We start from the raw sequence: 26039 nt of genomic DNA, 5'->3' as shown, positions 1-26039 counted from the left end.
TATATATTTTAGAGCTGCAGCTAACGATTATTTTAAAAATCGATTAGTTAGCCGATTATTAAATTCGATTAATCGGTTAATCCGATAAAAAATAAATGTTAAAAAATTGCTCCAGTGATGGGACTACTAGTTTGTATTGAGATTGTAGTCCATCACAGGAGCAAGCTTGGAGCGGTGGAAGTAAAAAAGAAGAAAAAGTGTGTGCAATATAGTGAAATGGAAAGTGACAAATTATACAGCAATGAATCTCTTACCTGAGCAGTCTTCCAGCAACTTGTTTATGAGATTGGGCCTGTCTATCGGCAGCTGTCATCCCCCCACACCTTCTCCTCCTTACTTCTTCTCCCCACCTCCCTGTGCCGATCGTGGATCTGGGCGGGCAGTGAGCGTGAGGAGGTGTGGCATGTATATGCGGGCGGGCGTGTCTGGCAGCGGCGAGCGTAAGGTGGTGAGGAAGTGTGGCGCGCAGCGTGTGGAGCCGTGAACAGGGCCAACCAATCGGAAGCCGATTAATCGATGATTGAAAAAGTTGACAACTTTTTCAATAATATATATATAATTTCTCAGTTATAGGAACTAGGGACAAATCAATTTTGCAAAGTCAAGATGATGACCGTGGAGCATGCAAGTAAATGTAACACAATTATTTTATGTTTTCAAAGATTACTAGATTACTGTGACCGCTGCAATATTAAATGTGTCAGGACTGATTCGATTCAAACTTCTAAAGTGATTCTTTCATTGCCTTATAGGATTTGAATCCACCTATTCTTCCTCCTCCACCACTGACTGCTGCTGTTATTGTCTCTACGACCTCTGGGGCAACATCTTCTACTGCTGGACAGAGACTGACAAGTGGTCCTGCTGAACAAGTTGCACACCTTAGGCCGTCCACCCGACCAAGCGTGTAAGTTTTTATGATAGACAAAACTGTATATGGCAACTATGAATGGCAACTTTTTCACAACACATATTAGTAAAATGACTTCTTTATTGCAAATGATTATATAAAATATCCACTAAACATTAAAAATAAGCTTGACTAATTACAAAGAATATCATATATATTTAAGTGAGTTACTACCACATAGAATTCCCTCAACAGCATTTGAGCTACAATTTGACAATAATCATTGACAACTACCTTAAACTGGTTGTGTTTCCCTTTAATTAAACTCATTGCTTACAATACATTTTTCTGCACCACATACTGTGGCATGGTGTTTTTGATATTTTCCTTGCCATTGACCGCTGTTTTTTGTCCTGCCTCTTGGTTATTATTATTTGACAAGTTGATCATATCTAAAGAGTGCTATCTGTAGCTTTTTATCCAATTATTTATTTGTAAGAAGCTAATGAAAATACCTAAACGAATGTTTCTATTTATCCCCCATTGTGATGGGCAGACTCATTGGCAAAGACTAAGGCCTCGGAGGTAGGAAGAGTGCAGGTCAGGCTCTCGACCTAGCAAGCTGGGGTTGATGATTTTTTTTTATCAGAAAAGCCTGCGATTAAGGGCAACCAGGCTCTAATGAAGAAAACGGACCTGATATGCATGTGCCTTGAGGTTTACGTTATCTTCAATTCAGGTTTGATGGAAGTTATTCTTTAAGAATCGTTATTTCTGCGACTTTGGGCAGTACAGTTGTTTGCTCAGTCGAACAATAGCAGTACGTCAGCTCCAGTGTAAATGTTTTTTTTCCAAAATGCTACCAAATACGGTTCTTTTTGTTTGAAAAGCAGTAAGTTATCCACATGCATACTATTACCTGTTCATGCGTCTACATTTAAGAAGACCAGTGGTTTCCACATAAAGCTTTACATGCCTAACATGACATTTAGGCATTTGCTGTGATATGTTAAAAAAAGAAAAGGGGGCTTTCACTGGATAGATCATACAGAAAGGCTGACAAATGGAATTCATTGAACACAGTGTGCTAAGTGATCCACAGAAAACCTGGATGTGACTTTTGAGCAGAAACATACCTGTTTTACATTGGGCAAGATGAAATGACGATTGTCTAATGCTGTTTTGTGTGTTTTCATTGCATGTAATGGGACCTGTGAGCATAAGAAACTGCACAGAAATCAAGCTTTTTAAAATTGAATACAGTAGACTCTGTTTCTGGCAAATGTTTAATGGGTTATATGAAAACCCTAAAGGGCCCCGGACTTGCAGTTCTGATCTGATAAAGCACAAGCAAAACTGTCAGGCACCTTTTTCAGATATCTACAGATATGAGATGATCATTGAAAAGATCATTTGTCTGCTTGAAACACACACAGGCTGTTCAGCACAGATGTATTATCTATGATCAGGCTGTGAATGCAATGTACTCAAAGCCCAGCCCCGCCTGACTCCTCTGTGACTTTGTAGTGACAATGTTAGCTGTTGTATTGATTCATATCGCATACATACAGATATTCCTCAAGTTTTAATATGTTTAGTGGCCCTTCATGCAAGCTGAATTTCTGACTGTGATTAGCGCTGTGTATTTACAGATTGCCAGCCTAGTGGTGGCACCAAGGCTCATTGCTATATGAAATAGGGACATGTGACTATAACAGGGAGGGGCATAAACTTTGTGTACCCAACATCTGTAAATGAACCAGAAGCTAATTTGACCTATTAGCACAAGTGATTGCAGCATATATCTTGTGAGCAGGAAAATGTATTTCGGCACTCCAAATACCCAGCTATTACAGTAAAATTAGAACGGGGCTATATTTTTATATGGCACACTTTAGCATGTTGAAAAACAGTAGCACTTGCATGCTTGAAATCTCACCAGTCTAAATTAATACTTACAGGTACATGTTTTTCCAATTGCTATTTTCATGTAAGGCTGCAGTTCTTGTTTTTTTTGCAGAGCACAGAGAAGACCTGTTAAACAGCTATACCAGCTTCATTCAGATCAATTATTGCTCTTCCTCTGATTTCTCGCTGTTTTAGTGATGATTCCTCTGTCCATATATACGACAGGGACTAAAGATTTCCCAATTACATGCAGTGTTCTTGATTGATCGGCCAAGTAAACATCACTGTGAAACATGCTCCATTGCCCAGATTTCATAAGTTGTGTTAGCAAAGTGGAATACCCTGATTGGGCGAAAGCCTCCCTGCTCCATGTGTTAAGCATTACTTACTGCATGCAGACATCAAAGTTTACACTTGAACAGAAACATTTGGACTTACAGTGCAAACGATTGCAAATGAAAATGTTCTGAGTAAGAAAAGTGAGACTTATTGTGTCTGGAAATTTTAACGCTGGACTTTGGTGATGAAAGGTGCACTCTGGTATCTACACAGTAATATTCATAGCTAATAATTCCAGGTGTTTGGCATTGAGTCCATATGTCCTGCACTATGATCAGAGGCAAACCAGTGACCCATACCTGGAGATATGTAATTAACAGAGAATTCATTGGTGTACAAATTGTTTGACTTGTGCATGATTCAGCTGATAATTACCATGTGGCTGTAGCTCAAGTTTTCATTAAATGAAATACACTGTAAACCACATGCTAATAGCCATCATTATATAACTCCTTGTCTATGGAAAGTTCACTTATGCTCCCAAAAGGCTTAACATATTAAAATTCTCTTAACTTGTATTTGTAACAATCAACAGCCACGTCAGTTTTACTTTTTCAGCACAAACAGATCATCATTTCCAGGAATCAGGAGACACAGATTTCCCTGGAGCCCCAATTATAGTTCATTAACGAGCCAAGAAACTTGAAATGCCTTATGTTTTGATTTAAAGCATTATTTAGTTATCTAAGTGCTTCAGCTATCAACATATATATTATAGTGTACACGGAAATAAGATAAACACATGTAACGAGGTGGTGTGAATCCTTTTTACATAAATGAAGAATTTAAATGGGAGCTAAACCTAAGGGTGCCTGTAGACAGGCAAAAAACAGCAATCAGGCCTGCCTGTCCTTGAGCATATTGTTATAGCTGCCATTCCTGCCTGAAGGTGACAGTGGCTCTCACATAGTACTTAGTTTTTAAAAAAATGTCCTACAAAGAAGAGTGATTGATTTGACTCAATCAATCCTGTATGATAAGTGCCATTGACCACTGAGGGCACGTGTTTTCAGCAGCCAGGTGATCAGAAATGGCTCCATTATAACTAGCCATCCTAAAATGCAAATTAATTTAAATCCACCTACAAAAATGTCATACGTGTAAACACAATTCTAGCACACACAAAAAAAGCTTCATCTAAGCATACACTTGTAATCAAAATTATTCAACCCCCATTACAAATCAGGTTTATTGACAAAATGTACAGACTTCTGCTGCTTGCAATGAACAAATCAAGCAAAAGTATTCAAAATGATCTAAACCAGGGCTCAAAATTTCCACTCGCCTGCTTGCATTTGGCAAGTGGAAATGCAGTGCAGGCGAGTGGAAATTCAGTCAGGCTTGAGTCAGTACCTGACTCGTGGGAGCAGCTGCTCCTGCTGGTCTGTCTCCCTTCTTTTTCGGCCGGAGCTTTTCACTAGGGACTTTTATGGTAATATTGTTAAAGTTGTTAATATTTATTTTTGTAACTTTATTTTGCATAAAACATCTAACAGTGTGATTTATAAGATTATTTAAGAGGGTGTGTTTAGGGGGCGGAGTTAAGGGTAGGGGTTAGGTGGGCAACTGGTGGCGAGTAACTCTTAAAGCAGGGCTAGTAGCTCAGGACTTGAAATTTTGACCCCTGATCTAAACAATTTATATCCAGTCAGGCAAGCTTTAGATTTACACAGTCAATCTATAGGAAATAGAGGGCAATTATTGGGATGCAGAGTGTGCATAGATGTATGAAATAATAGTTGTGGTAGACCGATCATATCTAAATGCCACCAGGAAGTATTGTTTGAGCTTGTGTGCAGTGCTTGTACTATTAGATGACATACCAAGACCACAGCCTGGTGAAAGTGGCACACTCAATAAAGTATCTTTGTTTCTTCTCAGGTATGTTGCCATATATCCTTATTTCCCACGTAAAGAGGATGAACTGGAGCTTAGGAAAGGTGAAATGTTTTTGGTATTTGAACGCTGTCAGGATGGCTGGTTTAAAGGAACTTCCATGCACACCAGTAAGATTGGTGTGTTTCCAGGGAACTATGTTGCACCAGTCACCAGGTGAGTAAACAAAACAAAAAAATCTGTAACTCTAAACAGGGCTTATGGGCTTTGTTCCTTTACAGAATGAACCTAGTGGGAAATTCTACAACATCCTAATGTCTTGGCGGAGTGTACAGTTTTTTTTATATAATGCTCAGACATTTCCTCCACTGCATTTTTTGAGTTAAAGTAAAGGGGAAATTGCAATTTATCATCTTTCTTCCCACTGACAAGGGTATGTGTGGAGCAAAGCTATTTACAGAAACTATGCTGGTGGATTTGATATAGAACAGATTTTTCCATATAGAAAAAAACTTTTGAAGTCAGGTATTTTTTTTTTGGCTGCATCTAACTGTGTAGATATCAGATAACATATCTTACATATTTAAAGTGTATGTATAGCGAAAACTTTTTCTGTATTTTGTTTTGGATGTGCTAGGGAAGGAACAAAACCCCTGTCAACGTTTTTTTTGGTGTCTGTGTCCCGTTTGCGAAATTTCCCAATACTCTTTTGCTTCGTGCTGCCTAATTGACAGGCGATCTATTACAGCAGCATAACCTATGCATGTTTTAGCAATAACTCTTGTACAGATTTATCCTATTTTATGTTTCTGCATTTTAAGTCCCGATGAAGGGGGGAGTATTGAGCTCACAAAATGCACTGGCTTCCCCTCATGTGCATGGAATTACAAGCAACATTCCCAATAAACAAATAAACATAACCAAACCTTTTAAAATAGTAAATAAAACAGCAACACTATCATTTGGCAAATAAATTGCTCTGGGAATTTTTTTATTGGTGAACTCGGATACATTAAATAAATATAGCATAACTTTATTAAACATAGCCTTCACCATAATAAATAACTAGTGCTTGGCTAGAAAACCCCAAGCGCACCAATATGAATAAAGCTGAATTTCATTTAAAAATGTCCCCCTCCGAAGAGGTGACAAAACGCATAAATAAATGCTGCGACAAATAAAGGGGGTTGGGAAGCTCATCTGGGTGACAGCTGGCAAAGGTGAGGAGGTCACAACAGAGACTTCAGCCAATCAAAGGCCACTGAAGAGCTGTGTTGTTCCTGCCGAAAATGGTGAGTCTGCCTAGATACAGCATTCAGCCAATGACCTGTCAAAAATAGAACAGAAAAGAGGGGGAAGGGAACTTTTTCCTTAGTTGCTGTAGTTCCATGAGGGGGGCTCGCCCAGTGCTTGTTCATGCCCCCCATGTCAATATAAGCTTACTGGACTCATACTAATGCTTTGGCACTCCCCTCTTTGTCCTACATTCATACCACTACTCTTGAGGATCACTGAGGACTCCATAGGTGATAAGGAGCTGCCTTTTACTTTAAAGTCACACTCTATTTCTCCTTAAGTGTCAGCTCTAACACCCAACAAACACAAATTTTGGAGACACAACAGGAAGGGAGAGGAAAGCTCCACAAAGTGCAGTTTGTTACCAGAACAAGAGATGAGGGTAAATCTTCCAACCAAGATAACTGTTCTAGTGACAACTCTCTAAGAGGAAAATCTCTTATGAAAGATTTCCTCTTTCTTACTTCCCGGGATGGGAAATAAAGAGCAATCTCCCCAATGGGAGAGAAACCGGAAAAAAATTAAACTTTTTTTTACCTTTCCCTACTATACTGACAATTTAAAAACAGATAATTTTGGCTGTACATACACTTTAAGGTTTGCGTTAAAGAAAACAAAATGACACCTCTATAGGTCTACCGCTATAGTTTTTTCCCGGTACTCGCCGATACCGAATACCAATACCGGAAGTCCCATTAAGGAAGTCGGACGGCTTGTAATGACTCGCCGCCCAGCTTCCCGATTAGCTGAGAAGCCGTCTCTTTGCTCCCTCGTCACCAGGTGTTGAGCCACTTGATGACGAGGTAGCAGGGAGCCGGCTTCCTGATACCAGAAGTTCTGGTATCGGGATAAATATTGGGAGCGCTTGGGTGAGTACTCGCCCAAATACTCGGTATGAGCACCAATGCTAGTACCGGTGCATCCCTAGTATTTGTGAATGTAAGTTTGAGTCCTGTTAGTTGTTATGAGGCAGTTCAGGTAGCTTCTTTGTGAAGCAAATTGTTAATTTGGTCGCTGCTGTTTACAAACCAACTGTTTTTTTTTTTTACAGGGCATTAACAACTGGAACACAGTCCAAGGTTGTCATGGCAACAGCAGGTGGAGCTACACAGATGGTGAACATGGTGGCTCCATGTTCTAGCGCAGTACCTTGCCAGAAAATACAAGGAAATGGACCTGAATTTAGCAAAACTGTTAATATAAATGGCGTATCTACAACAGTCATTCCAGGTACTCATATCCAGACCAGCCCTCAAGCTAAGGTTCTGATGCATATGAGCGGCCAAATGACCGTGAACCAAGCTCGGAATGCTGTGCGGACAGGTAAAAAAAAAAACTCCAAACATTTTTTCACGTTATTGGAAAAGCCAATAATGTCTTAGTACTTGATAATTATAAATTTTCTTAAAGTGTATTTCCACTTTTGCTGTCAAATTTGAGAAAACCCCTCTGTATACGTGTTAGGTAATCCTATTCACACAGCATAACAAAAAAATATTTTTACAAAATATATTAACTTTTAGATATTTTGTTGCAGCAGGCAATATGTCTGATTCCAGGTTTTTCTGAGCACCTTCACAATCATCTGTACTTTATAGAAAGACTTAGGACTGGCATTTGAGGGTTTGTGTTTCTCTCCTTAACTTCATTAACATACATTGGAGAAGCCAGGGTTGTAATCCTTTAACCCCTCACAACCTTCCTATTACAAAGAAGGAGCTGCAAGAAGAGATTGTAACCCCTTAAGAAGTCAAGAAACCCTAACCCAAGAAAAAACAAGACTGCAAGAAGCATTTTTGAAACAAACATTTTTTAGCTTATCCAATATGACTTAGCACATACAACAAATATACAATCCCTTTATATCCCAATTTGGCTGCCAAAGTGGAAATACACTTTAAGGCCTGTCAGTTTAACAAGCTGCTAGCAGGTTTTCAGCAAGCTGTAGCGCTTCCTATCTTGTTATAAGCTTGCTGAAGCTGCCAGCAGCTTTTTTTAAAGTGACGACCAGCACTCCTATTACAATCTGTGTTTAACAACTCCACACTGAAGCTGAAGGGAGTTTTAAGGCTTCAAGAAAGTGTCTTGAAGCTTAATGTAAACTCTTTATTTGTTTTGTAAAATCTTACCAGACATATTGCTCTTCTACTATTTCAAGCCAGCAGGTACAAGGTCTCCTGATCCGAGACACATGTGTCCATCCAGTTTTTTTTTCTCCATCGCGGAAAGTAAAACTGCCAGACCTGATGTCTATTGGGAGTCGGATGCAAACAGACGTGTCCATTAACATCAGATTGCCCTCGATCTGTGTCACAATCAGTTTGGCAAAATGGAACTCCTGGGTCAGTTTGTTTTTCTGGACCTGGCCAGAGTTCGGGTAACTGGGGTAAACAGACGCCTGTCCGTTTACACCCGGCTGCCCATAGACTAGCATTGGGCATCCGATCGGGCCCACCAGAAAAACTGACTAAGGACTGTAAAAGGGGTCCAAGTATAAAATATTTTGTTGTGCATAGACTTTAAACAACATTCAGACATGAAGGCTCATTATGAATTTCTCTTAATCTCTGTGGGTGCATCCTTCTTGGTCACCCCAGCATTCACATATGTGCTTTTAGAAGGTAGCAGAAGTGCAGAGAAGGCACTGCTGGGACACTGACCATTGGACAAGGATTCCTGACCTGTGTATGACGCTATTTCCTTTCTGTTGTTTTAATAGTTCTGCTTCCTAATTTCCACAGACATGAGTATGTTATCAGATGAATCCCATAACAGGTAGATCTGGTAGCACTTATAATGGGTAGGCACTTTATGTTAGATTTGCTGCATGTAGAAGTACTCATTGTCATCAGGTCAGGAATTCTGGCTTTCATGATCTGCATACTTATTGGTCAGTAGCTTAGAAAGCATTGCAGCCAAAGACAACCAAAGACAACCAAACAACTAGAATTTTCAAAAAGAGTGCAGGAAAGACAAACACCACATTATTTCCACATTTTCTCAGTTCTGGTTTCCTTAGGGTTCCAGATCAGTAATTCACTAAGTAGTCATTAAGGTAAAGATGACATCCCAGGAACATGCACATTCACATGCAACTCAGAAGTGGTGAGTCCCATATTTGTATCTTGACCGGTTCATTTTTAATACACTTATATGAGCTGTCTTTAAGCCAAAATTTACAGCTGGAAAAAATATTTCACACTCTTTAATATGTAGCTTAGCTATTGCTAATGGGCTTTATATACTTATAAGATAAGGTAATACTGTACATGTACACATATGGGTGGGCCTTTTATGGTTGTGTTTATAATTTTAATTTCCCAGTTGGTTTATATTTATGATATTCTATCCATAACTTTGTCCAAGGTAGCCTGTGCCAGTACGTGGCTGTTGAGTTGTGATGTAAACACTAGAAAATGAATGGTGAAATGACATAATCATTTCGTCATTCGCTGGCTAGTTTTCCTTTTTGTGTGGAAATTGAGACGTCTCTTTATGGCCATTGGTAGAAACTTCAAAGCAGTTTAGAGAAATGCATTACTCAAAGTGAAATTGTCAAATCTATTTTACTGCTCAAAAGGGAGCTTTAGAGGACTCAAAGAATTTCATTTAAAGCCAGATACTATACATCTGTTCCTGTGCATTTATTTCACAGAACTCTTTATTAAACCTCATAGTACAAATTGATGAAATGGTAAAAATATATATTTTTAGTTTTTGGAATTCTTTTTGAGTTCAGTCAAAGGGTGTTCTCAATATCAGGTTTTACTTTTCCGCTGAATGTTTGAATACTTGAATAGTTATTCAACCAAAGGCGAGAATAAAGCCAGCAAAGAGGAGCAATAAAACAAAGCTACGAAAACATTGTTATTTTCTCATATGGTCATTTAAATTTATAGGGCTCACTTGCTGTACCCATATCAGCCTGAAATGTGGGCCGTAATAATAAAAGGGAAAACAAACACAGTCATTTCTGGTGCAGGCCTGTAAAAATAAATGTAATTAGATTAAGCAGCTGTTGTTGGGATCGTTCAGTATAAGCTGAGTGGGGACTTTTAAAGCTCCAAAGCTAGCATTACCTTATTCAGTTTACATTGGATTCATATTATACATGATATCAGAATATAGAACGTACATACTCATGTAACCCTGAAGGACGGTTCATGCAGACTTGCATTATTCTCTGCAGTGTTGTCTTCGCTCCATGCAAAGGCAATGTGAAAAATTAAGTAACCTGAAAGAGCCAATTAGAATAATTTTTTTTATGGATTGCCTGTGTAGTTTACTGTACTCTCTGCATTGTTTAAGGCTGATGGCTTTTGGGAAGTACAATGATGTTGGTACTGCCCAAGTCCACCTAAACGTACTTAGTTTGAAGCCCCAAACTGTTTGGTCCTCTGTCTAATCACATCTACCATGCGTCTCCTGCAGTGACATTGTGAAAGTGAATAGCGCAAGAGAGGCTTGTGCATTTAGTGACTTTCTTTTTGTTCATAAAGGAGGAGAATTAGAGGGGTGGAAAGTACCAGGAAGTAAAGGCCTTTCATTAGGTAAATCTGTCTTTAGTCGGGATGCACAGATACCAAGTACTGTACTTGACACAAGTACAGATACTTTTCCAGCTACTAGACTAGATAAAAACTCAAATGTTGGGAGGCAGCTGTCATTTTTAAGGAGCATTGGCTACAGGGCTCCTGGTATTTGTGCATCCCTGTTTTAATGTATGATTTGTTTTATATAGGGATGTTCCGATACCACTTTTTCAAGACCAAGTACAAGTACTTTCCCTCAGGTACTTGCCGATACCAATTACTGATACTTTTTATTAAAGAAGACATTGAAATTTTTTCTAAAAAAATACAGACTAATGATTTCAGGACAGTGGTGGAGCGCCAAAGCTAGGTCCAAGCTGCAACCCTGGTAGTTCTTCTAGAAAATGCTAAGTATTGGCACTGGTATCTGAACTGATATCTGTGCATCCCTAGTCTTAAGAGATGCATCTTAAATGCTATCCTGCTCTGATGCATATCTGCTGCACAAATGCTCCCCTTGCTATTCTTGTGGGGATCGGCATATACAGTGCATCTGACTTCAGTTGACACACCCTTCAGAGGTGCATTTCTTTGGACAATCTTTGCCCATTTGCAGTAGATAATATTATGAGATTATTGTGAGTTTAAGATGAAGATGGCTTCTTTAAAACTGGTGGCAGTTGTAATCCGCTCCGTAGTGCTGTGATCAGGAAAGGATGTGTGTACAGCTCGTGTGAAAGGGGCCTTACTTTCTTGAATACATCTTGAAATTCATAGTGGAGTACCTTGCTGGGCTGTGGGTTTGATTACTTGTGTTTTCAGGTGAATTTATGTAATCATGTGTTTACAAACGATCTTCACATGAAGAAACTACAAACATGCATGCTACAGCCTATCTGTGCCCCCTGTGGTGAGGTATGCAGACCCTTTCTGCATGTTATTCTTGGATTACATAGATCTCGAAGCTGAGATATCTTTAAAGCTTAAAGCCGGGTATACACAGTTCTATTTTTTTCGTTCAACGCGCAGGCTGAACGAAAATGTAAGAACGGATTCCTCTATCAACGCTTACGTGCTTTGATTGAGGAATCCCCTGCTGTTTCCTTTGCATTCTCACAGCACTTGCTGGCCACTGTCAGAATACTCAAAACCAGCTAGCAGCTAATTGGCTGCTAGCTCTATTTGGCCAAGAATTTTCCAACTTGCTCCTTCGATTAGCTGATTGAGTGGGCGAAAGGGTGCAGACGGCACCACCCATGCAACGAATTTTAAAGTGTGTAAACCCAGTTGTAGACTCCGTTCAAACCTAGGTTATGGCTGACTTACCTTGTCAGCAATCCCACCCAGCAGTTCCGTTGCTGGTGCTTCCATCTTCACCCAGTCTTCTTCCAGGTTCAGCGTCTTCAGCCTCTTGATTGGCCATATATTACGATGAAGTAACTCTTGTGCATGTGCACAGGAGTCATTTCACTTTGGCACAGGACTGCGCTGAACCTGTGCACTGAGCTGCACAAAAAGGTATTAACAAAATAAAAAGGTGTTTGATTGTAAGAATGGAGGTAGGAAGGAGTTTAATGATGGAAATAAGGGTAAAGGGCTGTTTTAAGAATTGGACTGTCCTTTGGAGTTTATATACTGTTCATTTATTTATCTCCTTTTACATAAAGCTGAAGTAGCCTACCAGTGAGTGGTTTCCTACCAGAGAGTGAGATGATATCACAGTTTATTGTAAGTCTATGAAGGAGAATAATATGGCTCTAACCAATAAAAAACAAAAAAAATGTTTTCAAAATGTGAAGATTTTGGTTCGATATTTACAACATATATAATAAATAATGAGGGTTTACAAAGTTGGGGTCCTTTAAATAATAAAACAAATATTATTTGAAAAGAGAATCAATTAGTAACAATAATACTAGCATGAATTCGTATTGTCTGAATGGTGCTCATCAACTTATTTCTCTGTTTTCACAGCCGCTGCCCATAATCAGGAGCGACCAACAGCTGCAGTTACTCCCATCCAGGCTCAAAATGCTTCTTCCCTTATCCAGGGACCATCTGGCAATGCCCACCAAGGCTCTCCTGCCCAACAAATGCAGCCACAGCTTTCAAGTTCAGCTGCATACATCAATGCTGCCATGAATCTCAACAGATCAAATGTGCCAACGGGCGCCAACTCTAGCGGCGGCAGCGGGACCTCTGTGGAGGCAGATGGTAGTTGGAAGTCTGGCTCTGCAGCCACTGGAAGCTCTTCATCTCCTGATAGTGTTTCAGCACCTTCAAGTTTTTCTGCTGCTAATAAGCAAGACAAGGACAGCAAGGTAATTTAAAGAAACTGATAGCAGCCCTTCATATTAGTCCTGATGTGACACTTATGCTGATCATAGGCTGCCCAACATTTTGATTGATAAATCTACCAAAATGTAAGCTGTGGGTGGTCTGCCAGCACCATCTAGGTAGACAAAAGTCCATTTAAAAATTGACTGAGCCGGGTGGAAAATGATCGTCTATCAGATGATGTCACTGTCTGGGCATTCAGGCAGCTGTAGGTGCCATGCTGATTAATACAATAGATGGCATTGGAGATCCCTCCATCTTTACTGTTTATAATGGATTGGGGAACCAATCGATTTGTTCTTATTCAGACTGCGGACTTAACAAGAGAAAATGTATCGTGTCTGTCTAGCTTTAGAGGCTTGAATGTCTAAAAAAATGAGTTACCTAGAGAATAACAAAATGGGGAATTGTTGAGAGAGTTGTAATCTTCCTACTACATTTTCAAAAGTAACCTTAGTGTAGGATTTTGGTCATTTGCACATTCTCTTGTTTTCCCACATTAAGTCTTGTTTATTAAGCAGTAAAAAAAAAGGCAAAATGTAGACTACCCATAGCAATTAAAATTCATACTTGCCTGACTGAATTCTGATTGGTTGCTGAGGGTATCCTTTCTATGCACATTGCTCATCATGTTGTTTAATAAGATCAGTAGGTTTTCAGAGACCATACTGCCAATATTTCCTCACCCTGGCCTAGTTCTTGTTTGATCTCAACTCTAGCCACTTTGTGTAGCTTTGGACAGAATACCGATGGATTGCAACCTCTGTGAGGGTTTATATTGCTAGATTTCCATGTATTTCTTGTTCCCAGTGACATGAAGAACATATTTATAAAAGAGTGAATCTGACATTCACCAAACCACTGTAGGTGAATCTTCCAGATGCATGTGTTTTGAATAAGTGTTTGATGCCTTTGCCACTATGTGTGTCAGGGTGTGACAGATTGCTCCTGAGACTAAAAATTATGCATATGTTCTATTCAGACAGCGGGGACAAAAACAACAATAAAAAGCTAACCGTGGTTCTAACCTTCTCTACTTTATCCATCCATCTATCTATCTATCTATCTATCTATCTATCTATCTATCTATCTATCTATCTATCTATCTATCTATCCATCCATCTGCACTTAAACTAAACAAAACGTTTTGACTAGAGTAGGCCGTTTAGTCCCATAATACTTTGCTTTAGCAATTGTCTGCAATTGCTCAGTGACATTTAATGTCTATCTCAAGCTGGAACTTTAAAAAAATCGTAGTGTAGGGAATGGTTAGGATTCTCCTTTTTTACTTTTTGAGCCCTTTTTGGTAGATTTATGTTTATACTTCCTGTTCTGGTGACAACGTTGTACTGGGGCAGAAAATGAGAGGAACACAGACCGCTTTAAAACGCTTTTGATAGCTCTAGCCTTTCCCCACGATGCTAATAAGTGTTATTGCCATTTTGTGCCGCTTGTAGAGATTTCCCCTCACAATTCTTTCACTGGAACAGAAAGTAAGAGAAAATCTTGGGAAGTATGATTTATTGGTTTTTAAATCGGAGAGAAATAATGAATAAAAAAACTTATCTGCAGTTCATAAAAAAAAGGAGTATTTTTCTTATGGGCAAAAGGAGAAAAGTGCCGTAATCTACACAATGACAGCAGGAACTGTGTTTATGAAGGATATTTATCATGTTTGTGCTGCACAATTATATTGTAGCACGGTTCCACTGTAAGAGCTCAGTGACTGGGCCGCAGAATAAAATATTTCCTGTGTGCTCCATTATATCGTAATTGATGTGAAGCAACAGTGAAATTAATCACTGAATATTTTAATTTCCCAATTTGTAAAATGTTAATAGCAGTTGCCTGTGTAACCTAGCCAAAAATCAATTTTACTTAAATATAAATGGCCCATTTTCTTTATACTTTCCAAGATAAATCATTTTAAAATTGTGACGAAACATAACTGAATTACAAAGTTTGCAAAAAAAAATAAAACATTCAGCATGAGGCAGCAAATTTTAAAGTAGCATAACAATACCACACTTTGGGTGTGCTGACTTAATATATATATATTGCTGTACTTGTGTTTGGGATGATAGCACCCCAGACATACTATGCTGTTTACATGCGTATTGATGTATGGCATGCAAAGGATAAACTACTTTTTTTTAAAGTAACAGGTAATAAACTTGTGGCACATCTAAACAGGCATGTTGGTGGATAAAGACTGCATTGGGTTGTGCTGCTGGTTCAAGAAGTTGACAAGTATGTGAGAGAATTGGAGAGAGCACACTAACTTTCTCAGTTTTGTATGAATAGTAACCAACATGTGTCTGCAAGTCCGGCTGCCCTGTGTCTAGTTAATTAATTCAATCTCAAGAGGATCTCTATAGATACTTTTAATCCACACTGCGGCAACCAGTTAAGTTTTAACTTTCATTGTGTAAGGAAAATATGCAATCATGATGCAGTTAGGGACAGCCCACTTTTCTTTGTTGCAGTTTTTTTATATCAGTTGGAAAGCCCTAAATTAGAATTTAAACTTCAATTACATTCTTGTTACTAAATAAAAGGATCTGGTTTTAAATAAAGTCGTTTTCTAAATTGTTCATTAGGGGACACAGGAGAAGTAATTTTGAGACACTGGGTTATGCTGCACCCTGCAGGAAATTGAACACTGGTGGACAAAGCTGTAAGAGGAAGTAGGGCCAGTCTGTAATGTGTACTGCAGGCACTGGGCTCTTCTGAACTGCTCTCCAAGACAATTGTGTGTACCATGACTGATCTTAGGAATAGCCACAAAGGCTAAACCCAGACCCCACTATGAGGAAGAAGTGTCGTTAGTTTGTAATGTATCTTGCAGGCATAGGGTTCTGCTGAGGTGCTCCCCCAGACGCTTGTATGTAATGTGTGAGTTGGTCACAGAGTGCCTTACAGTTCCAGAGCTGCAGTGCACCCATCTGGTTGAACCATGTCCCTAAAAACTCTTTAGGGAGTATGTCCCCCAAGAGGGCGAACGCTGTTTGAAGCAGACATATTCCCCTGTATCCTGCCTGGCACTCTCCAGCTTGTTAGGGCCACAGGGCATCTTCTGGACCATCACTTTGGTAGGTGAGAGGTTTGCCCTTTTTTATGGGAGCTTGGTGTGTGCTTATACTGCTCTCCAGTTAGTCAACCCAGGGGTTCATACCAGGGATCCTCTAGCTATCGCATACTCTGCTCCTGCAGCAAATCTGTCTCCTGGAAGCCCTGGCTGACTAGCCGGATTCCTTTTTGTGGGGCTATACCCACCTGACAATTAGTCTCACACCCCGTTGCCTGCTGAACTATGCTCTATCCATGTCACTATATGCATCTCTACAGTGACAGAGTGTTCATCTGCCACATAATCCAGCCCCCCCATTTCGACCTGGACTTAGAACACACAAACCCCCACATCAATGTCCTGGTTCTCTTATTTTTAATATAACCACATCTTTAGAGTAACCCTTTCTCAGGACATTTCTGACACCTATCATCCTTATGTATTCACGTGGTAAAGGTCCAGACAAAACTGGATCAGTCTATGTGGGGGGTCTCCGTGTATTTTGCTGTGGAAGTTTTTAAAAACCCTTTGGAGTGTAAGAGTGATAGACAGGATATGACTGGGTAGTGTGAACCTATGTGCATAATCTAAAGCAAATGACATTTAGATTTTTGTATGGGGAGGTTTGGTAGTTCATTTGACCAAACCAAAGTAGCACTCAGGATGTTTGCATTGTTGTAGTTTGTTTGGTGGAAGCCTGTAACAGAGGCAGGTTCTGTATTTCCTATGAGCCTGCATTCACACCTAAGCTACAGCGTCTTCGACGCGTTTTGTGTAGCACGTTCTTGCACGTTTTTATGCGCGTAAAATGCACATATATAAAGTCGCACATTTTACGAGCAGGTTGTGACACATTGATGTGAATGAACAGACGCGCAGAAACGCAGCAATAATGCATTTTTTAGCATTTCCATTGACGTCTATGGGACCAAGAAGCGCAGAATTTTCCAAAAAGAAGCTTATGTACTTCAAGTGACTGGCGTTTTGCTACTAGCGACAAAATGCTCAGATGTGAACATGGCCGAAGAAATAAATGGGATTTTTTGGGTGCGTTTTTTTTGGTGTGAATGAGGGCCAATACTCTAATATGCAGTAGACTGTTATGTAGGGTGCTCCAGTCTGTTACACTGCCTATCACACAGTTTCCCCTAATGGTGCGCATGAAATATTCATATAATACATTTCATATTTGCCAATTAAAAAAAATAAAAGGTTCTATACAATAGTAGAGTACAGAAATCAATATTCAATTCTGTAAAGTATTCCCCCTAAAGACGTGTTTTCCTCTTTCTTTTCTTTTTGTCAGAAATTCATCTTTCTCTTTAGCACAAACACTGACTTGCATGAACAAGCAATTCTCCAAACTAATGTTTATGTTCAAACATAGCAATTATGCTGAACAAGACATAGAAGCTGTCTGTTTATACTTTATTGGGCAGTGCGTTTGTGGATAAAAATGAATTGCAGCCAAAAGTACTTAATGGCTTGTACAGTACACAGCTGGTTTTTCCTGGATGTATGAGTATAACAAGTATTTTCTGGGGAGAGATGAAAGGCATTGATTTTTTAAATTTCACACTCAGAGGTCAGCAAGAAATAATGTTACTGTTTTCCTGCATATAACAAGTAGTTAATGGGCTCATACGAGCCAAGCATGACAATTGTGCCATATAGAAGCAAAGAGACACAGGCCACTTGGTCTGTTTGTATGGTGCCTCAGATTTTCACATTGGCACTGATTCTGTTCATCAGATCTTCCATTCTTCAAAGAAGAATTATTATTATTGCAAATCTGTTCTTTTGGAACTCCCTGTTACTCAGTCTGACATTTGCACGTCAGGTTGTCCTGGCTTGGCCTAATTATGCATTCCCCGGGGGCACTTCTGTTCTGATTATAGATGATTCACACCTCTAGATTGCCCCCACTGGATTCCATAGCAGTCTTGCCTGCCAAAAGAAGTATTTCTCTGGTGGGGGGAAAGGATTTCGGGAGAGGGGGGATAGAATTCTGCTATTCTAGAATTCTAGATAGGCAGAGCCAGCTGTCAGTCACACAGTTGGGCATATCCAGACATAATTGTCGGGATCCGCTTCAGCTGCGGCGTCATGGTATACCGCGAGCAGCAGCTCGCGGTATACTGCGGCGTCTCAGTATACCGCGAGCTACAGCTCATGGTATACTGAGCCTAGGGTGACGGGAGGACGCTAGTTTGTGTCCTCCCGTTACCCCAAGGAAAACTATGGGGAAAAGCCTTAACCCCATAGTTCTGCTTTAAATTATACTATTTAAAAAAAAACTTCATCCAGTGCCAAAAAAGAGCGATGCTAGTATTCAACTTTCACCAGCTCTTGCCATTGACATTGCAAGTGATTTTACCTGAGATTCGGTCCATATTTATTACAATGTTATAGCAATGACAACAAATCCTGGGGCTAGGTCACCATGGCGAATAGAAATTGCGTCCTGGCACCTAGGCTTTTGTCAGCCTCCTCTGGCGCCGCGTTAGCTTTGCTCCCCCGCAGTCTCCTCTCCGCTGGGAGCCCATTGCATGCTGCGGTCTGTATCCCCTTGGATCCCCGCTGCTCTACCAATCTATATCAGCAGTTAGCGGGGATCGGAGGGAACACAGACCACTGCAGCCGGGGGCCCAGCAGGGAGGAGAGACCGATGTGCCCACCCCCGATCCCCTGCCGCCCCCTCTTCTGATCAACTGCTGGTGCTAGAAAGTGTCTTATCTAGCGGCCAGGAGCAATATCCAGCCTGCTATTAGCTATTTTAAATTGCAATAGCCAATAGCAGGCTGGCTATTGCACCCGCCCACTGGTGCTGTCAATCAACGGGGGGATCAGCCAATTAAAACTGTAACTGAAAATTACAACTCTCATTGTAAATAAAGCTTTGTTAGCTTAAAAAAAAAACTGGCTCCTAAAATCAAAGCAAATTTGTCAAGCCCTGTGTTATAGGATCTATGGGCTGTACCGAGGATAGGTTGGCCTTCATGTTTTCCTGGGCAAAATGGCTGTTAAGGGACTTTCATTTTTTTTCTGATGCAGTATGAAACAAAGACTGGTATTCCCCAGGTCAAACTTTGTCTCTGCAATCCCTAAAGGCAACAGCACAGTTGCCTTTAGGGATTGCGAGAAAGAAAGGAGATAGTGAGAGACATAGACATTACATGAGCTGTATGACTGGGTGAAAGGTAGTACATGGGATGGTGACCCCCATTAGGAGTCTGGGGTAGTTCAAGTGAGTTAGGAGGTATCAGAAGTGTGAGAGGGTAGGAAGTTAATGAAGCTCTTTGTTTAGCAACAGGGGATCCAACAGTGGATTCAGAAACATGTCAGTGTGTTATGCTCAACCGGGGCATATAATTGCATGCTCGTAGGGGAAAATTGCTATTGTTTGTACAGTATGTATATATGAATGTATCCTTCATAATCTAAAATAATGATTTTATTTATTACAGAAAGAGAAAAAAGGTTTGCTCAAGTTGTTGTCAGGCGCATCCACAAAAAGAAAGCCTCGAGCATCTCCTCCTCACTCTCCTACTCTAGAACTGGAACAGACTACACCAGAGCCCACTTTGGAAGGAGCAGTTGGTCCTGACATTCTAACCAACGCTATCCGAGCTGCTTCTGGAACTGTTGATTGTGAAGCTGCCAATGCACTGGCACAGGAAAATCGCAAGACTAATTTGGTGGATCCTAATGTTCCTATAGCACCTCCTCCAAGGCAACCTTGCTCATCACTGGGCTCTGTACTAAATGACTCTCGACCTGTGGTTTGTGAAAGGTAATTTTTAACTCAAATGAAATCGCATTACAAAGTAGTACAGACTATGCCATACAAGGAAGCAGTGGTAGACACAGAGTAGTCCCTGCACACATTGGGATCCCCGATTGTGTGCATGCCATTGTGTCTCCTTGCTAAAGGCTTTCTACAAAGGCAAATGTCTGCTATATCTTCCCATTTACCAGCCTCTGTTCCTTTTAGCTTTGTACCTACTGGTTTTTCTTAAAAACCTGTGATGTACCAAGTCACATGGTATGTCGACTAACAACCCTTATTACTGTCTGAACCATCTAGACTGGGGCACAGGAATGGAGACCCTCATCTATCCTGACTATGTAGCTCATTACAAGTTGCCTCTGTAACCCATTGGCATTTTCATCTTTTGTGTTGCTGCCCTGACAGGATTATATCCACACTGAAAGGAAGTGGGATGGTGGCCCAGTCCAGTTTTTTTACTAGGTGCATCGAGGAGTTGTGTCCCCAATACTAACTTTCTCTTTTAGCAAAACCAGTTAACATACAGGTGAAACTCGAATAATTAGGAGTGCAAAATTGGTGCAAAAGTAATGGCAGTAATTGCTGCAAAAGGGGCCCAAACCAAGTACTGAGTACATATGCATGCTTGTACTTTTCAGAGGTCCGATATTGTTCTATGTACAATCCTTGTTTTATTGATTGCATGTAATATTCTAATTTTCTGAGATTGTGGATTTGGGGTTCTTGGGGTTTTCATGAGCTGTAAGCCATAATCATCACAATTATGGCAAATCACGGCTTGAACTATCTTGCTTTGCATGTAATGAGTCTATCTCATATATCAGTTTCACCTTTTAAGTTGCATTAGTGAAATAAATGAACTTTGCACGATATTCTAATTATTTGAGTTTCACCTGTATATTGCCTTTTCAGGGGAGGTATCTTGTTTCTCCTATTTACTTTCAGAAAGTTAGCAAAATGTTTCTAATCTGGTACTATACAATTTTCTGATAATGACGGGCTAGAAAAAAGATACTACACAGTAATAGATGAAAAGATAGCAACTACAAATATGTATGCCAAAGTTTGAGGATCTAGTCAAAATGAAATGCATTTCAGATAAACATGTTGGATGGTTTGGAGATATTATGCTTTACAAAAATCTATGGCTAGAACTGGATTACATCCTCCTGAAAGCAGAGCAAACCTTTTCAGTGAATTGCATGAATAAATGTAAAACAATATGGAATGCCAGTTTTAGACTGTTTTTAATGTTTTTTGAATATTAGTAGGTTGTCTACATAAAAATGGGTGGGTGCCTCCTTTTCTCCAGTAAAGCATTCCAGTCATGAACCTTGACCTACGAATCTAACCTTTGAATGGAATTACTAGGTGACGTTTAGCACCTTGTTAATGGATCCCCGAATTACATTTTGGAATGTCATTGGGCTGTTCCTCAGCACTGTCCTTTTTAAAAACCAGAGGTTACATATTCCTGGCTCTGAGTTTGGTGGCCTCCCAGGGCGCCAGTAGAATTGGTTTGGCAAGTGTAAGGCACCAGTTGCCTCCTGGTGCTTCCATGGCCAATAACTAGTTTACTTCAAATGTAAAACCCCTTCACTTTTTTGGCCCTTTTTCATCTGTCAGTTGTTATCTGTATCTTCTCCAAGGCTGCTTAAAGTGTAGTTCCACTTTTGCAGTCACATTTGAGAAAATTCCGCTATGTTTGTTATGTGTTCACATTCACACAGCATATTTAAAAATCATTTTTAAAGGTATATTTCTCATCTTTTAGATGTTTCATTGGTGAAGGCCTTTGTGCAGATTCCAGGCTACTCTGAGCGGTTTGAAAGTGAAAGTCAGGGTCAAGGACAAACTAAGGGTCAGGCTGAGCTGCTTCTAATTAACTTATAATGCGTATATAAGTCTTTAACCCTTTGGTAGGACGTTCAAATCTAGTTTACAACTGATGATCTGCCAGCTCAGTACAGGCAGGTTCAATTAAAGTAAACATAACATCACACAGCCCCTTGCTTAACATTACATGGGAGGGGGGAGGGGGGGCAGGATTAATAAGCAAGTAGAAAATTACTTAAAAATATAAGAAGCAATTTTTAATGTTTTTCATCTATGCAACAAGAATGGGAACATGTAACAAATATAAATAGGTGTTATCCCAATTTGGCTGCAAAAGTGGAAATACTCTTTAAGCTACTCCAAGCTGCTCATATTTTTTTGTCATGGTGTTGCCTCTGTCTTGGAAACGCAACTCTGCTTACTTGACAAAGCAGTTTATGTAAATGCATCCTCTGAAGTTTAGAGAATGGAAGAACGCTCATATATTTCTATTTGCTCCTGTCTTCCTTATTATTTTTTTTCTCTTGCACTAACTGTGTACTTTGCATCCAGAGACAACATCCTGTCCTGTCGGACCATTAATGACATTTCATGGCACAGCTTATGATGTGAGATTTACAGCATATTTCTTTTCTAGATACCGAGTGGTGGTGTCATACCCTCCGCAGAGTGAGGCCGAGCTTGAGCTCAAGGAAGGGGACATTGTATTTGTGCACAAGAAACGTGAAGACGGCTGGTATAAAGGAACACTACAGCGCAACGGCAAAACCGGCTTATTCCCAGGCAGCTTTGTGGAGAATATTTAACTCTTCGTTTGTTGTAGCGATCATTAAATAAGCACAAATCCCTGAAAGCTGGCATGGCACAGCTCGTCTGACTATTATCATTCCTTTCAAAGTGCAAATCTTCACTGGCATCACAGGAGGTAACTGACACCTTCAAGGCAAAGCCACAAGTTGGTATGGACTAGACATCATTTACTGCCCCTAGACTTTATTTTATCCATGTCATTTGTGCCTTGTACTGTTAAGTTTTTACTTTTTTTTTTTTTTCTTTTCCCTTACCCTAACAACAAATAAACCAATGTTTACAAGGCATTAGCTAATAATTTATTTGATTCCTTTCCATTGTGTACATTTTTTTTTTAAAGGATGAAAAACATCTTTTGAAATAATAAATATAACAGTTTATTAATTTATGAAATGACACAGAAACGAGAAGCTGGATTCCTTTCTCGCAAACTGTCGTAGATATACTGACTTCACGGTAGCCTCTTGTTTTAATATTATTTTAATAGGTGGAATATTGTTTTATTTTTTAGTAATGTCACATTTGTTAGAAAAGCACCAGAGAAGCATTACAATTACTGTTTATCATTTGCAGAGTACTCGTCATAGATTTATGTAGTTTTTTTTTCAACTGTAATTAATAAAATGTGTTCAGGTTATATACTAGTAATGGTCAAACTTTTAACTAGTATGCAGAAACCTCTGCGGGAAACAAATAACAGACACAGCAATAAGAAGATCGCTTCAAATCACAAGTAGGAAACATGGATTTCTGGAAAATAATTAACTGCAATTAAATTGATCTTGGGATACCAATTGTCTTTAATGTTCTAGTGATCATCAGATAAACCATACATGATGTATAACAACAACCTCACAGCAAAACCATTTCTGTCAAAGTTTTGTTTCCTTGTTGCCTCTAAAATGGAATTGGTAGAGTGGAGTGAGGCGAGTAGAGTGTATTAGTAAACCCAGTAACCCCATTCTACTGATCCAATTTTTTAAATTGCAGCCAGAGCTCTTCAATATGTGCCTGTTTCGCTACATGTCTTTTAGACGCATCAAAGATTCTGACACCTAGTGGAACGTGGAGGAGGTGCAATCTGATGTATCGTCTTTATACTAGTACTTCACCAGCTAGCTTTTATTGTAAGTGCCTCCAAGAGTGGGGCAACATGTTTCATTAATGCAAACTCTTAGGCCCCTTTCACACAGGCTGATCAGGAGGGGGTCCGTGCATGGATCCCCTTCTAAACGCAGTGGTATGGATCAGATGTCAATGCTGTAACCCCTGTGTCCGCCAGGTTTTTTTCTCCATCTTGCGATGCAAGAAAAAGCTGAAATTACTGGACCCAATGTCTGTCTATGGGGAATCGGATGTAAACAGACATGTGTACGTTTACATCAGATTAGCCCTGATCAGGTCCATCAAATCAGAACACTATTTCATATGTTTTTCTGGACTTGGGCGAAGTCGGGGGTAACCGGGTTTAAACAGACACATTTCCATTGGCACAAGGCTGCCCTTAGAGTAGCATTGGGCATCCGATCAGGTCCGCCTAAAAATCTGACAGGCTGATTCGATTGGGCCGCCCGCGTGAAAGGGGCCTTGGTGTTAGTCCTAGTGTATTAGCTCAATTGAGTACTGCAGGATAGAGGGCACAGTAAAGTGTCCAAAGATAACTTTTGGCCTGTGTCCCCCTCCTGTGCTGCACATTGCCAAATTACCCCAGTGTCCAAGATATGGAGAAAGTGAGCATAGACAGGTTGTGGTTTCCTATTCACACAGATATAATTCATATGGATCAGCTTTTTTCTTTTGCTTCTGGTCCATTTATTATTTTTAATGACAACTACATATGTTCAGGAAAACCTTCTCTGATATCTGAATACAATTGGCCATCTATGTTTTTGCAGCAATGCAGATTTCTTTTGCTTGTGATGCTGTTGAGTTTATGTTTAAGGAAATAGAAAGTTATGAAGTGTTTCATTCTTTGGGTACAATTTGGTAAAACATTATAGGGTTTTATACAAATGCTGATTGATTATAAAGCTAAACTTAAGGCTTGTGCAAAAAGAGGTTCATCATAGTGAGATCTTGTTGTGTCTAAAGAACTGTGGTTCTAGTCAGAACTATTATCTGTAATGCGAAATGAATTCGGCTTAGGAATAAATGCTTTTTTGCACCACATGTGTCTTGCTAAAACTGAATAACTCCAGAATATTTATTATGGTATAAACACTGCAGATTTGGAAAGCCTTTAATAGTATAAAAATAGCAGTATCGAAATAGGGTTTTAATCATTTCAACAACTGCAAACAATATCAATTTGCATGCAGCATTTTAATATGTTGTCAAGGTCGGCATCCAAACTGAAGAACTAATAATGGATGTTTTTATAATTCTCTACTTGTCTTCCCTAGTTATGACCAAGGAAATCTCTCAAACCCTATGGGCAAGTTGTCATGCAACAGACAGCATAGAGACTCATTTTCCAATACGGAAGCAGTCTCTATTCTCTGAGAAGCAGCTGCAAATGCTCAGAGACATTACAGTGTACAGAAAAGTGCTCAATTGGGGAAGGGAGTTACCACATAGAGTATAGAGTCCAACACGTTTCATTGTTACTGAGGAAGGAAGGCATTTAAAATCAGTATGTCTGGTATTTATCTGAAGTTGTTTCATTATCTCGGGTAATGTCAACAATTGTTCAAATCTATATTTCCATTTTATGTGCTTTATCCAAGCCCTGTCTGCAGTATGCAGCTAAATATTTTCCGGGATGATAAATAAAAAATAGAAAGCTTGAGAACTAGTCTTGTGTAAAATAAACTAGTGACAAACTTGGATAATTCAAATTGAGCATATGCATGGGCAGAGGGGAAACTTCAGGAAAAGGGAAACAATCATTAAATACCAATATTGGCAGCTGAAATCATGTTCAGATCTCAACTGTTCTTGTAAAAATCGTGATTGCCACTATCCCTCCTACCTTCCTAGGCTCCCTATTGGTCAGTGAGCCCACCCATCAAAGAATGACCGGGTGGGGGCTTAGGAGACGGGACAGGGCCAGACTTCACATTTACAAGAATGACTAAATTTCCACGTTTGCACATAACTGGATCTGCTGCTCATTTTGATGTGCTGTTTTCCCTCAAGGTGATCTGTATTCATGCATTTTATCACATTCCTATTCTGGAGTGACTCAGTCTGTGATATTCTGTAGTGTACTGCATGTTCCTCATAGCCAGATTCGTTTTGCAGTTGACTCTTCATTATTGTATGGACTTTTTGTTAAGCAAAGTAGAGGTTAATTTAGATAAATTGCAATGAATGGCGACATAAATTCAGTCCATTCACATGCAAAAAATGGATGCCATAGATGTTTTCGTTTTTTACAGCTGACTCTCTGTAAATTCATTGATGCCATACAAGGTCAGCTCCAGGAAAAAGCCA

At 39.7% G+C, this 26039-nt stretch overlaps 1 protein-coding gene across 2 annotated transcripts in view; it reads left to right on the top strand.

Moving 5' to 3' along the window:
• The window catches only part of SH3RF1 (SH3 domain containing ring finger 1), a 132358-nt gene extending 109467 nt beyond the window's left edge, over nucleotides 1–22891 (top strand). For both annotated transcript variants that reach the window (XM_018560049.1, XM_018560048.1), the window contains 6 exons: nucleotides 753–907; nucleotides 4979–5149; nucleotides 7281–7552; nucleotides 12736–13082; nucleotides 19636–19961; nucleotides 22432–22891. In XM_018560049.1, coding sequence (XP_018415551.1) covers nucleotides 753–907; nucleotides 4979–5149; nucleotides 7281–7552; nucleotides 12736–13082; nucleotides 19636–19961; nucleotides 22432–22600 — 1440 coding nt within the window. In that variant the 3' untranslated portion in view covers nucleotides 22601–22891. The remainder of the gene's footprint in view (nucleotides 1–752; nucleotides 908–4978; nucleotides 5150–7280; nucleotides 7553–12735; nucleotides 13083–19635; nucleotides 19962–22431) is intronic.
• Nucleotides 22892–26039: the final 3148 nt, after the last annotated feature.

The sequence above is a fragment of the Nanorana parkeri genome, unplaced genomic scaffold, assembly GCF_000935625.1.
Source record: "Nanorana parkeri isolate BGI_ZX_2015 unplaced genomic scaffold, ASM93562v1 scaffold428, whole genome shotgun sequence".
NCBI lineage: Eukaryota > Metazoa > Chordata > Amphibia > Anura > Dicroglossidae > Nanorana > Nanorana parkeri.
This window is presented reverse-complemented; position numbering and strand designations above follow the sequence as displayed.